Source organism: Meriones unguiculatus, chromosome 7, assembly GCF_030254825.1.
Source record: "Meriones unguiculatus strain TT.TT164.6M chromosome 7, Bangor_MerUng_6.1, whole genome shotgun sequence".
NCBI lineage: Eukaryota > Metazoa > Chordata > Mammalia > Rodentia > Muridae > Meriones > Meriones unguiculatus.
The window spans coordinates 6,624,664-6,639,619 of record NC_083355.1 but is presented as its reverse complement, the minus strand read 5'-3'; the positions used below and the strand labels follow the sequence as shown (position 1 = coordinate 6,639,619).

The window sequence follows — 14,956 nt, the reverse complement described above, 5'->3', positions numbered from 1 at the left end:
AGCAGCCCTTTAGCAAGCACCACCTTATGTGATGTCCAACTGACCATTTTTAACCCCGAGGAATGATGGCTCCCACCAGCCATGAATCCCAATTTGTAAGTTTCAGAGCTTAGTTCTTGGTATGGAAAATGTCTTAAGAGTTTCCTGTGGGACTCAAACATCCCATCGAGCAGAGAAGCTTTTTAAACAGGAAGGTAAACAACTCAAAACAGTTGCAGGAAGTCCCTGAAACTGACCAAATTCACTGGGCCCCTCCCTGGCTCTGAATCTTCTGAATCTTTCAGAAAGCTGAGAGGCAAAGACTCAAGCTGAGCTGTTAAGAAAAGGCTCCGGAAAGAGCTGTATGAAAAGACTGAGACCAGCTGAACTACTCTACTGGAAAGCAGCAGAGACTAACCCTGAGCTGTCTGAAGAGGGTTAGCCCAGAGTCACTTGGAAAGGACACTCTCCAACCTGGTGAGCTGCCTGCAGGCTGTGCAGTGTGCTCCAGGTTTCCAGCTTCTGTGAGCTGTCACCCATGCTGGGGTGGGACTTGGTGACACAGCCATCTGAGTCATTTCTGCTCCTGTAAGTAACCCCTCACCCATATTCCTGTAACTCACTCCAATAAAACTCACTGTTCAGCCAAGCTGGACTTTGGTGGTAACCACACTTTAGTCTGTGTGGATTCCCTATCTGGGCTAAGCAGACCCGTATGTTGAAGCTCCTCAGGAAATGTTCTGTCACACAACACTACCTCACTACTGATAGGTTCACATAATGACTGTATAGTTTTTCCTATAAATCATGTTCTCACTTTCTGCCTGAACAAATAGAAGAGTATCACTTGGGTAGTAAACAAGTATCTGGCAAATCCTAGCAACCCAGAATGAGGCTTACAGGGAAGACTATCAAATCATGAGACAGGCAGCACCCAAAGTAAGCTTTTTCCCCACTGAGGTTCACACACTCTTAGACATCACTCACCCCTGTTTAAAAAAAAAAAAAAAAAAGTGACATCCCAAGGGCAGATTACTCCAGCCAATGGGGTAAATTACAGGTGCCAGGTGGGGAGCCAATGCAAATTGTCAAGCAACTCAATTCTAAACTCTTATCAATTTTTATGCAGTTAGATTTAAATGTGTAGTAATTACTCAGGCATCTCTAAACAAAGCCAGAATCTGAGTTGTACAAGGGCAAGTTAAACACTATTATGTGAAACTCCATTAGTTTTTCACAAATCAAAGGCACGGGAACTCTTCAGTGACGTGGGCATATAATCCCAACCTCTCAAACCTGCTTCAAATCTACCAGGATCCTACCACAAAATGCAGATTCTTCTGGCTACGCACAGTAATGCTAGAGAAATGTTTTTACATAAATAATTCACATTTAGGATTTTTAAATTTTTTTTTTAAATCCCATGTTTTTGTTTTTAGTATGACTTCACAAGGTAAACCCACTGGCCTTTGACTTCTCCAGTATCAAGAGGAAAACAGCCATTCACACAAAGGCAGTTAAGGATCACACATCACACCAACTCTTCTGTCACATTTACTAATCCGCTCAGCATCTACTGCAAGCACCCAATCAAACCTGGTGACAAATGCTGAGAGTGTGCACTGAGCACTGAGGGAAGAGCAAGCAAGCTTCTTTGTGTGTTACCACAGTGAGGGAAGGCAGCCAAGCACCAGAGGCGACCACACGAGCACTTACCTTAAGGATGTCCCCCCTTTTGAAGCTCAGCTCATCGTCAGCAGTAGCTTTGAAGTCATATTTGGCGATGGCTTCCATTCTGAGCGCAGCTCAGTGCTCAGCAGCCTGAAGCAGCGGGGGAGGGAATCTTCCCTGCTGAAGAGCTCTGGGTTCAGCTTTCCTCTTCTGGGGCTATTCTTACACACTGGGACACACAATGCCACCCTGAATCAGAAGAGCGATGATTAAGAGAAGCGGCCAGATCGAAGGCAGCCCCGCCCTGCCAATTGGCCTACACTCCCAGCCCCCACGCCCCCTAGCTCCGAAGGGCTCAGCCCCCTCCTCCTCCCTTCCAGGCAACAGCTCTCCTTCCTCTTTTCAGCCTCAGCCCCAGGCGACTGACAGGCCCAGCGGCCAATAGCGGCAGCTGCTTAAGCTATTCCAGAATACACTTCCTCTTCCTTCCCGCAGGGTTAGACTCAGGAACCGGTGAGTCGCCTTCAGTCTCTGCCTTTCCTCCAGTACCCCTTCACACGTTCCCCCCCACCCCCCGCAACCAAGGTAGTCCACTTAAAGACCCACTGGAGGTGGGTTACACAGGCCTCCCGTACCTTGCCGAACGAAGGTGCTCCCACTCCCTGTCGGAAGCCAGGCAGGACTTGGGCTCTACTCTATTGTAACTAAACCTTGATCTGTTCTCAAGAAATGGTTAGAGTGATAGCCTGGAACTGCTTTTTAATTCCACTGATGGGTATACAATGATCACCAGCATCACTCACTCCCAACCTGTCATCTGGTCATTAGAGAAAGCCTCAGCTCGGAGCTCTTTGCTTGGGGTGGAGGTGGAGAGACTTCTTTTGCACAGAATATCCAAGACTCTTTATCTGCCTGGTCCCTGAAATGGGTGACCCGGGTATAGGAATAGCCCTTACATTATTTCTAAACAGCACAAGAGCATAGGTGGAAGTTCTAATTTATATTTTAAAGGAATCCCTTCCAGCAAATCAGAGCTGGTAAGTTGTTTTTTGTTTTGTTTTTTGGGGGAAGTGTAGTTTTTACACTATAGTTATGGCTGACCTGGGATTCCTTATATATACGCCAGACTGGTCTAGAATTTTGAGGTGACCATCCTGGTTGGGCCCCCGGAATACTGAGACCACAAGTAAGTGCTATCACATCCCCCACCTCAAGTCTCTTCTGTGGGAACAGGGAAGTACAGGCTGGTGCCAGATGGTCAGACCCCAGCCTCATCCAGTTCCCCTCACAGCTGCTTTTTTCAATCAGAACGAGTCACAACGTCTCCATGGTGTATCCAGGGACAGTAGGATCATGAACAGGGGGCATAACCTTGCCCTCTGCATATAAGGGAAAATTAAGCCCTTCTTGTTTGCAGTCACAGTTCTCATACAAACTAAACAGAAGCAGACAACAAGGGTCTCCAGCACAATGGGGGCAGATTATTTATAGGGCACCTTTCTTGGATAATTACCACCTAGCTAGCAGCTCACCTAAGGGGGACAGGTGACTATTATTCTTTGGTTCTAAAGGTTATTTTTGGGGCATTAATCAAGCATAACTGCAAATGGATAAGCAGCAAACGTGGGAATAGTCAGATCAGGTAACATAACTGCGGTCATTGGGGAAAGATCACCTGATAGCAAATCTTCAGGAAGTCTGAAGGCAATCATCTCAATAAACCACACCACCACACCATGGCTTGCTCTTCTAGGCCATACTTTAGCCTCTCAAGGAGAAAAAAAAAAAAAATGGGGGGGGGGGGCTGGAGAGCTGGCTCAGAGGTTAAGAGCACTGGCTGCTCTTCAGAAGGTCCTGAGTTCAATTCCCAGCAACCACATGGTGGCTCACAACCACCTGTAATGAGATCTGGTGCCCTCTTCTGGCGTGCAGGTGTGCATGCAGACAAAACATTGCAAACATAATAATTTTTAAAAATCTTTAAAAACTCCTAGCAAATATTTTAAAAAAGCATTACAAACAAAGTATCCTTAAATTTGTCATAGATTAAACCAGATCTACAATTGTCTAAAACCTTTTTAATATGTATGGGTACTTTAACTGCATGTGTATCTATGCACCACAGGCATGCCAGGTGCCCTAGGAGACCACAAAATGGTGTTAGATCCCCTGGAGCTAAAGTAAAGGTGTCCATAAGTGCCCTACATAAGTGCTGGGATCCAAATATGGGTCTCCTGGAAGAGTAATGAGTGCGCTTAACTCCAGCTCGATACCTCACTGCTTTGATTTGCATTTGTTTTCTTTTTAAACTTCCAGTGATACAGAGACATCTGGATAGTCTGACACACCTATATATGTGTATATATGACCTAACGCCCAATTTTTCTTAGAAAGTAGCTCTCATGCCATTTTTCCTGGTCAGAAAACTGGGTCTTATTTAAAAGGCTTCCTCAGTATTACAGGTGTAATCGACAGGATCCTTGAATGACTGGCATTTCTCCTACCTTCCAATATCAGGAAGACTCAACATCAACCTATGCTGGCCTAATGCCATGGAAAGAGAGAGAGAATAGAATCTTACATAAAGCCCTTTAGGTACATTTTCGGATACAATTCCCCTATCACTTCAACACCTAAAACTGCATTTTCTTAGACTTTATTGTGTGTGAAGGGCTCTGGAGGCGTGTGCTAACAGATGCCCTTGGTAGGCACTGTTTGCGTGCCCTGCTGCTTCCTTTCTTGAGGAGAACAGCAGCGTCAGCTGTGCAGGAGCTAGGCGGACAGCTCAGGAGGAGGGCAGGGCCGGACACACTGGAAGCTGTTCAATCACCAACAGGGAGTGTGTGTCAAAAGTCATCGTGTATGTATTTAACTTCAGATTTCTAACCTTTAATGGTGTGTATAGCACAGGATTTCTGTTGCCATCTTTAATGGAAGATGCGATTTCTTTGTTATAGATAGTTTCTTCAGGTTTTCTAAATAAATGCTAACTTTTATTTGCCACAGACATGTAAAACACTGATTTGATCGTCTCACGTTTATCTATCTGTGTGACTGTACATGCATGTGCACTTACATGTGGAGGTCAGAGGGTAATTTTTGGAAGCCAGTTCTCTCCTTCCATGAAGCAGGTAGGTTCCAGGAATAGATCTCAGGTCACCAGGCTTAGCAGCAAGCACCCTTTCCTGCTGAGCCATTTCAATGGCCTGTTTTGATTTTCTGTTACACTATTGATTTCTTGAATCAACAGTTTCAGCTTCCATAAATTTAGATATTCGAGTTTAGTTTTTTAAGACAAAGTCATACTGTGGCTTGTGCTGGTCCTGAGCTCAGGTCAATCCCTCAGCCTTGACCTCTGAGGTGCTAGGATCACAAGTATAAACCACAGTGCTTACTGATGAAGACTCCCCTCTGGAACCTGTTGCAGATGAGCTGAATGTAGTTGCAGGAAAGCAGGTAGTAGCCTTTTGCCTGTGTTTAGAAACAGCTCTTGAAGCCCAGGCTGGCTTCCAACTCTTATGTGACAGAGGATGACCTCCCAAGTGCTGGCATTCACATCACCACACCCTATTAACGTAGTTCAGGGAGCCAATCTAGCGTTCTTAAATGTTTGGCAAACTCCCTATGTACTACTAAGCCTTATCCGTCCCTTGCTCTTGTGCTTTTCCACAGCTGTACAGTTGTGCTGCCGATGTCTCCGGTTTTGACTAACATAAAAGGTGCATCCTTCTGCTACATGGTATTTTGAAAATGTAAAAAGCAGGGCTAGAGAGATGGCTCAGTGGTTAAGAGCACTTGCTGCTCTTACTGAGGACCCAGGTTTGAGTCCCAGAACCCACATGTAACTCCAGTTCCAGGAGAAGCCAACACCTTATCTATCCTCCTGCACACACTTGAAAAACAGACAAACGCGTATTCACATAAATAAAAATAAATCTTTAGCTGGCTATGGGAGGAAGGGCATAACTTTAATACCAGCATTCAGGAGGCAAAAGCAAACAGATCTCTGAGTTCGAGGCTAGCCTGGTCTACAGAGCAAGTCCCAGGACAACAAGAGCTACATAGAAAAACTCTGTCTCAAAAAAACAAGAGGGCTGGAGAGATGGCTTAGAGGTTAAGAGCATTGGCTGCTCTTCCAGGGGTTATGAGTTCAATTCCCAGCAACCACATGGTGGCTCACAACCATCTAAAATGAAATCTGGTGCCCTCTTCTGGCGTGCAGGTGTACATTGCAAACACACATTGTATACATAATAAATAAATAAATCTTTAAAAAAAAATAGAGAAGCAGAGGCAGGAAAACTGCTAAAAACTTGAGGGACACATCAGTCATCCAGAGCTACATCAAGGCCATGTCCCAATGCTGCCTCTAAGTAATACGTCATCCAACTTGTGTAAAGCAACGCAGCACACGATATTCACTGACAACTGTTACACGGACAGTTGTCATTTCTACTAGTATATAAGAGAATACTATTTGTGCAGTAGCCACATTGTTTTTCCAGTAAGTAGGTACTAGTTTGTATTGAGGACATAAACCAAAGGCCTTTTACAGATAGGCTGGTATAAGGCCTGGACTCAACTGTCCCTTTAACATTTACAAAAAAGGTGAAACCAGAGAAGCAACTTATATTTTCTAGATCCTAGTGCCCTATCAACTGTAGAATAAGGTATTCTTATAAGAATAAGGCTAATAAGCAGCACCTGCTTAATAAAACATTTTGATGATTAAGATGTTAACTAGTATGTTGGGTCCCCTTTCAACTCTAAGTCTACATGTGACAGTATCTACAACTGGCACCCACATACATTAAGTCAGAATTCTATGACAGACACATTAACGACCCTATTAACTACAAACTGGGCCTGAGCCTGGGGCTGTTGATAACACTCATCAGTAAAGTATTTGCCTATCATACTTAGGGCCCTGGGTTCAAGATGTAATGGCATATGCTGTAGTAATCTCAGTCTTAGTTGTACAGCAAGTTTAAGGATAGGCTTTGTTTCAAAACAAAAGGGGAGGGCGCTAAAGTATTCCTTAGCACGCTCTATGCACTAGGCTTCACTCCATCATGTCACTAGGGAGACATACAAGTGTTTAAACTTAAACCACCCCACCTCACAGTCTTAATACTACTTTACATATACGAGCTAATTATGTAGCCTAGTTGGTACAGTGCTTGCCTAGCATGCAGAAAGCCCAGATTGTGATCCCCAGCACTATACAAACAGGGTGTGGTGGTTTACACCAGCACTTTAGTTAGAAGAGCATCAGAAATTCAGGGCCACTCTCAACTCCATAATGAGCCTGAAACTAACATGGTTACAGCAGACAGATAAAACAAACAAAAATAAATCATAGGCTTGAGGTGTATAGCACTGTAGTGTTTATCCACCATGTGCAAGGTCCCAAAATCAATCCCCAGCACCAGAATGAAACGTAACAAGTGTTTAACTACTGCAGGGACTAGACCCGTAGCAGAATATGAGCTTAACCACCATGCATGAGGTCCTAGTTCAGTTCCTCCTGAGAGGGAAAAAAGTTTTTAAATCCAAGTATTTGTATGCAAACTGAAAAAAAAGTTTTTGTTTTTTGGTTTGGTTTGGTTTTTAGAGACGGGGTTTCTCTGTGTAGTCCAGGCTGGCCTGGAATTCACAGAGACCTATCTGCCTCTGCTGGGACTTCAGGCATGTGCCACCACACTCGGTCCCTTTTTTGTTTTAATTAGTCCATTCAAGACTCATTTATTGTAGGGTGCCTGATTGTTATGTGACAAAACTTTTTCTGGGGAAGATGCAACACACCTGTCTACTCATCCCAGATAGGAAGTTACAGGAATATGGATGAGGGGTTACATATGGAAGTAGAAATGGACTCAAAGTCAGCTGCATCACCAAAGCCTACCCCAGTAAGAAGACAGCTCATAAAAGCTAGAAAAGCTGGAGCACTTTAGCACCTCAACAGGTTGGAGAGTGTCTTTCCTTAAGTGACCCTGATCTAAACCTCTTCCAGGAAGCTAGGCTGGTTTCTGCTTCTTCCAAGCAGCTGGCCTGGTCTTGAATCTTCTTTGCAGCTTTGTTTGTCTCAGACTCACCTTTGCAACTTGGGCCTCCCTCAGTGAGAGGGCCTCAGCTTTCATTGTTTACTCTGCCAGGGAGAGGCCTGGAGAATGGTCAGTTTCAGGGTCTTCCTGTAGCTATTTTTGAGTGGTCTACCTTCCTACTAAAAGATCTTTCTTGCAGGATAGAAGGCTTCAATGTAGGAGAAAACATTCGTGTTATGTAACACTGCTGGAGTTCCTTCTGCCATGACCTTACTTTAAGAGGATCCCCTACCAAGTATGGTAGCCTATGGTTCTAACACTGGGGTGAGGCTGAAACAGGATGATTCAAAGTCTGAAACCAGGGCTGATTATGATGGTGCACACCTTTAATCCCAGTATTTGGGGAGCAGAGGCATAAGGATCTCTGAGTTTGATGACAACCTGGTCTACAGGTAAGTTCCAGGACTACACAGAGACCCTACCTCAAAATACAGAGAAATGGCTTGAGGACAACCTGGACTACATCTATCAAGACCTTGTCTCAAAACAAACAAAAACAAAACAAAAAAAAAAACTGCATAAAAATATTTTTAGCAGGGTGTGGTAGAACATGCCTTTAATTTTAGCACTCAGGAGGCAGAGGCTGACAGAAGTGATCTATTCAGTTACAGGCCACCATGGTATATGATGCAAGTCCAGGACGGCCAGGACTTACACACAGAAACCCTATCTTGGAAAAAAAAAAATTTAATGGCAGGTTAGTGTTTATACTTACAAATTTTAAGAATCACTGCTAAAATGAGGGAGCATTAAGCAAATTTTAGAATCTGCATTTCAGATGACTATTTCTGAACAAAATGATGTATATTCATTCGACTTGGTAGGGGAAAATCAACTTTGGCAAACACAAAGCAATAAATCTTAATAAACATTAGCCAAAGGTTTAGAGCTCTCCTGAGTTCAGTAGGTAACGACTAATGTCTGTGTGGTGGCTCTGTTCTGCAGCCACCTCCCGAGTCTAACACTCTGTAATTCTCCACAAGTGCTGCTGCACATGTGACATAATGGAAATCATGAAGAAATACCTCAGGACCACCAAGTAGTGCTTAACCCAATAATTGGGCTGAAGAGATAACAGCTCAGGCTGTTTAGTGCACAAGCTGCTCTTCCAGAGGACCTAGGTTCAATTCCCAGCACCCACACAGCTGTTCACAACCACCTGTAACTCCAGTTCCAGAATGTTTGTTTTCCTTTAGCCTCTGAGGGTACCAGGCATGCATGTAGTACACATATATACATGCAGGCAAAATACACTCAAGCACCTAAAAAGTTTAGAAATCATTTTCACAAGCCTGAGTAGGTCTGAACTTGTAGTTAGAATGAGTAGGTAGGCTTTAATTGACAAATCTCAATTTCTGCTCTCAAGTTTTTCAAGCTATCGTAATTCACAAACTCCACAATTTTCATTCAATAGTTTGTCACACCAAAAATTTAAAAAGGAATCTTTTAGCCTCCCAACTGACTCAATCTTCCTTGCTAACAGTTAAGAGAAAGAGGAGGGAGAAAGAAAATACTAGGCACAAAAGCATGACCTTTGGGGGGGAAAAACACTAAAATACAAACAATACAAGCAATAGGCAAAATCCACTTGTGATCTGGTGGCACTATCGATTACTTCGGGATGAATTCAGTCCTTTGAGTCTCCTAGTTCCCAAGGGGAGAACTTACGTGACACCCCCCCATCTCTACTGTGGCTCCCTAGCAGCCCTCTGGCTGGCTGGAGAATACAGTAGACATTTGAAACTAAAGGAATGCAAACAGGAAAAGGTATCTTTCCGAAAGAAAAAAAAAGAAAAGTATCTTAGAAGGACGGAGAGAATTAATAGTCCCAAAAAAGGGCTGAAACTTCGAAAATTATAGCGCAGAACCAGCAAGAAGGGGAAGTAGAGTATTTTTAAAGAGGGGGTGGAGGGGCCAACGACTAGCGTTACAAATGCATTTCGTGACCCGAGTGGAGTGCAATGGAGACTGACCAGGCAAAAACTGGAGAACAAAGTGAAAGAGGGGTGAGGAAGTCAAAATAGAGCCAATTTCTCTAGCCTCTTTTTGAGTGTCAACAGCAGCAAAAGATGGAGGTTGAGCGCGCTTCGGCTCCCCTGCAAACTGTACTGCTTTAGCTTTTGAAGACAGCTTAAAATCACTTTCCAAACAAGCTCATACGGCTTACAGACCTATACGAAATTAGGAGCGTGGTAAACGGGCATGAACCAGCGGGGCTCTCTCGCTGAACTTCCTCCCAGCATTCCCATCAGCTGATGCTGCTGCTTTTCCCCAACAAGTATTTTTCAAGTACTTCTAAAAAATAAGCGTCCAGCTCTGACAGAGATCCGTCGACGGGTCCGGGTAACAATCATTCTAACTCACGGTGGATTCCCGCACACAATTCGACCGCAAGATGCCAACAGACGGTGACGTGTTGCCTTGCAGGTCAAAGGAGCATCAATCACCACGTTAGCAGCCGGCACCGAATCCCCCGCCTCCCGGGCTCAGTCAGCCTGACTCAGAACGGCACCCTGTGCCTCTCGGCTGCTCCGGGCTCCCTTTTGCGCCAAGCCGGACGGCCGCGGCACGAGCCCTCACCGGCGAGCCGGGTCTCTGCTCCAAGCGGGAGGAAGACCGGCACCAGGAAGGAAGCGCCCCAAAAGGGGAAACCAGGAGACGGCGGCGCAGCTGGGGTCCGAGCCTTCCCCGGCCCGCGAGCGGCCCGCCCCGGCAGCCCCGGGCAGACCGGGCCCGCGCTGCCCGCCGCGGCGCGGGGACGCCGGAGCTCCCGCTCTCCCATCGCCCGCTCTGAGACTCACCGTGGCGCAGCCGCCTGCTCCGTCGCCTGGCCCGCCCTGCGCTAGCCCCCGCGCCCGCCAACCCCGCTGCTGCTCCTCGACTGCGGCGCCCCGCTGCCCCGGCCGCCGTCCCCGCCTCGGCCTCGCTCGCAATGCCGCCGCTGCCGCCGCCCGATCGCTGAAGCAGCACAGCAGCCTGGCTTCCGCTCCTCGCCAGGGTCCCGCGAGAACTTCCCCACGCGGCCCCGCCCCGCCGCGCCCCGCCCCCGCGAGACTTCCCCCCCTCCCGGCGGAAAAGGCCCAGAGCGCAAGCGCTCCTCCTCCGCTCCGCCCGGCAGGTAGCCTAGCGGAGGCTTTGCGCATGCGTCAGCTCAACCGCAGCAGGTGGCACGGACTCGGCTCCGCCCCTGAGGCGCTGTAACCCTCTAGGTGCCGGAGCAAATGAATTATAGCTCTACCCTAAAGGAATAACACTTTCCACAATCACGTTCCTCGCCTTTCTACCAAACAAAGGCAAAGAGGCCTCGAGGAGGGAGCAGAGATGTCAGAATGGCTCGGTCCAAATACAGAGCCAGTTCTGGAAATGTCTGGGAATCTGGTTCGCACAATCTGCAGTGTTCGATGAATCGTTTGATTTGTCTGTTCATTGACTGAACCACATACCTAGTGTAAGTAAGCCCTGTGCTAGGTGAAGATGAAACAGATTACAGACATCGTGGCCTTCAAGCAATTCGCTGGAGAGAAGCAGCAAAAGAGTAAACAAGTAATGTCTTGGGCCGGAGAGCTGTCTCAGAGGTCAAAAGCACTTACTGCTTTTCTAGAAGACCTGAGTTCGGTTTCCAGCACCCACATCAGACTGCTCGCAGCTGTCTGAACTACAGATCCAGGGGATTTAGTGCATCTGGCCTCTGATGGCACCAGCTTTCACTTGCACACACCCATGACACTTACACATGGTTAAAAATAGTAAAAAACAAATATTTTCTAAACATTTAAATAAATAAATAACGCCTCAGTACTGTTATGGCTCTTTGGGGGAAGCCAAAAAGAAAGAAGGAAAAAGATGGAGAAAGGCTGGCTCTGCTTCTCTGCCCACTGCATAAGAGACTTAACAAAGAAGGTGATGTGACTGCGTAGTGGAGGGTGAGTAGGAGTTCCACAGCACAGGAGCCAGGGTAGGAGTATAGCGGCAAAAGGAATGGCTCAGAAGAACAGAGGAATGGAGGCGTGAGAAAGTCGTGTTCTGTGCAATGCAAAGCACACAGCTTCCGAAGCGGGGCTGCTGGGTATGGGGGAGTAGTAGATGAAGCTCAGAGAAATAACTCTCAGTTCCAAGAGCTCTTTCCAATTACAGGAGAGCACGAGCACATCTGATGCTAATGGGTTCTCTAGAAGCCATCGAAATAAGGTTGAGGATACCAGCGCCTCTGACACTATACAGGAAATGGGTCCACAGAAATCAGGAAAGTGAATTGTTCTTTCACCAAGTGTTTACTGAGCATCGTTTGCATTGCAAGTGCCGTTTACAGCGAAGACTAAGCGGACGAAGCCGCTGATTCCAGCAGTTTGCAATCTAAGTGGAGTTACTTGCTTTGAAAGAGAAGAACTCGGCCCTATGTGCCACTGACCCACATATCAGAATGACCAGCTACAGAAGAGGAAGTGATCAGAAAGATAAAGTTTGATCTGCAATGAAAACAAAGAAGGGACAGTGGTAGAATTGAACATTATTTCCCATTGGGTGGAGTCCAGGATTTGGGGGAGGAGTAAAGACAGGTAAAGTCAAGACGTAAATCCTAGATTTCAGTGTCAAGTGCCACCGGAAAGTTCTGGAGTAGATATCTATGGGCACTGACAATGACAAGAGGATCATGGGCTTAGCACCTGTATACCAAAGTCATGGCGACTCTACAGGACATCTTCTTCATTTCATTCACAGATTCAGAAAGTGAGAAGACCAATGTGGTGCCCGCCATCTGTTAGCCCTTCATCAGGAGGTCTGAGGCAAGAGGAGCAAAATTTTTAAGTCCGCTTAGCTAGAGAGATGGCTTGCTGGTTAAGAAGACATAAGCTTCGTTCCCGGCACCTACACTAACAAGCATCTCTGACTGGAGCCTCAGGGAATCCAAGGCCATTTTCTGACACAAGGCATACACAGAGTACACATGCACACTTGTAGGCAAAACACTCATACATGAAATTAAAAAAAAAATGTCAAGGGGTTTTGAGTTTATCCTGAGCTACACGACAAGACCCTGCCTCAAAAAAAAAAAAATTCTCTAAGGAAAAAGATGTCAATAAGAAAAACAATATATGATGTGCCCAAAATTAACCCAGTCCTGTCTAGTTCTAAAACTCATCTTTTCTTCCCCAGAATAGGGGTGGTGGTGGTGGTGGAGAAACAAAAATAAAGGATAAGGACTTAGCTGTTCAACGGAAAGGAGGTGAAGGAACAGAGAGTAAGTTGCAATTTGTTAAGCGTGCCTGGATATCAAAGAGTACCATGGAATCTGTCACCCAAGAGAAGTGGCTTGGGAATGAGTTCCCACAGAACACGTCAATGTTAGGACCGTTCGTATTCAAGGAATTCTAAATCTTTGTTCTGTCTAGCCTATGTTTATAGAGGGCTGAGGAAGGCCCTGGAAAAGTACTCATGTCCAGCCATCAGCTCCTGGATCCCAAATACTGACTACTGGAAGGAAGGGGGTAATGATGTCGTTCGTAAAGTAACACCGCTATGCAAACTTAGAGCCCAGGCATTTGTAGGATGGAATATGGGGGGACAGGAGAGAGGTCAGTGGTAGAGCCATTGGACCCTGGACTCTAACTCCCCCAGAGGGATTAAAAAGGAAGAAATCGAAGTGATGTCATTGTGTGTTTATTTATTTGGGCATGGAAGTTGTGCCTACATTGGGGATGTCAAGGCAGGAAGGTCAAAAGTTCAAGGTTATCCTCTGCTATCAAATTCAAGGCCAATCTGGGCTACATAAAAATCCTGTCTCAAAAATAAATAAATAAGGCCAAATGTAGTAGTTGTACTCAGGAGGCAGAGGCAGACACCTCTCTGTGAGTTTGAGGCCAGTCTGGTCTACATTGCATGTTCTAGGACAGCCAAAGCTACATAGAGAGACTCTGTATCAAAATAAATAAACAGGTCTACAGAAATGGTGCAGCAGTTAAGAACACACACTGCTTCTGTAGAGAGCCGAGTCTGGCTCCGACTATTCCCATTAGGCAGCTCACAACCACCTACAATTCTAGCTCTGGAAAGATCCAGTACCTTTGACCTCTGAAAGCACCTGTACTCACATGCACACACAAACATACCCATCCATCCACTCACACACACTCCTATACCTACTCACACACACACACAAACATACCCACCCATCCACTCATACATACTCCTATACCTATTCCACTCACACACATACCTCACAGAGACACACACATGCTCAAAATCAAAAGTTAATAAAAAGTGGCTGGGGAGATGAGTGAAAGGTTGCGAGCACATTTTGCTTTTGCAGTGGTCTTGGGTTCAATTACCAACACCCACATAGTAGTTGGCCATTCTCTAGCTCCAGTTCCAGGGCATCTAACACCCTCATTTGGCCTCCTGGGGCATCACACATGCATGAATTATGCATACATACATGCAAAAAGAAAACACATATACACACAAAATGAAATAACAGTAATAGTAGGAGTCATAATAAATAGCCAGGCATGGCGGGGCACCCCTGTAATCCCAGCACTCAGGTAGTAGGGCCAAGAGAATCAAGACTTCAAAGCCATTCTCAGATACATAGATTGTACAAAGCCAGCCTGGGCAATGTAAGACCCTGTCCCAAACAGATAAACAGAAAAGGGTCATGGGTTCAATGAGTACTTAAGTATTAAACTCTCTTTTGTCTAGCCGAATGTGTGCAATTATGTTTATGGGGGCTCTACTGCCAAACAATAAAAGAGGATGTTGAGAGGGAAAAAAGAAGTATCTGAGTAGGGGTGAGTGGCACAGAGGAGGTGGAAGGGTGGAAAAGGAAGTGATGCTGAGCTGGTTTTTGAATGGGGAAAGCAGCACTCCAAGACATACAGGTAGAAATATCCAAAACGTGCCTGCATTTGTGCTCTACACCTATGAACTAAGTGCCTTTCTGCAGTAAACAGGATTTCTCTGCCTGGACTTTGACCCTGAAAGTAGAAGACACGGTTCTAAGAATATGACGCAGGTTGTGTCGGTGGCTTCGGGAGCACACAACAGGGAACTTAACTTCTTCCAGAACCAAGGAAGGTGGAGGAACTGAGGTTTGTTGAGGTTGGGACTCTGGTTAGCTAGGAGGAAGTGAGGGGTCTAGGATAAAGAAGCACACAGTATGGGGTTGAGACCGTTGGAATGACGAGACTCCATTCTACAGCTCGCTG

The 14,956-nt window shown here is 45.9% G+C and overlaps 1 protein-coding gene across 1 annotated transcript in view; it reads right to left on the bottom strand.

Annotated features, from left to right (window-relative positions):
- Grb2 (growth factor receptor bound protein 2) overlaps positions 1 to 10,759 on the bottom strand; it is a 63,885-nt gene extending 53,126 nt beyond the window's left edge. Inside the window, exons 1-2 of the mRNA XM_021635635.2 lie at positions 10,556 to 10,759; positions 1,696 to 1,899 (exon numbers count right to left, since the gene is read on the bottom strand). Of these exons, the coding sequence (XP_021491310.1) occupies positions 1,696 to 1,773 (78 nt within the window). The 5' untranslated portion in view covers positions 1,774 to 1,899; positions 10,556 to 10,759. The remainder of the gene's footprint in view (positions 1 to 1,695; positions 1,900 to 10,555) is intronic.
- Positions 10,760 to 14,956: the final 4,197 nt, after the last annotated feature.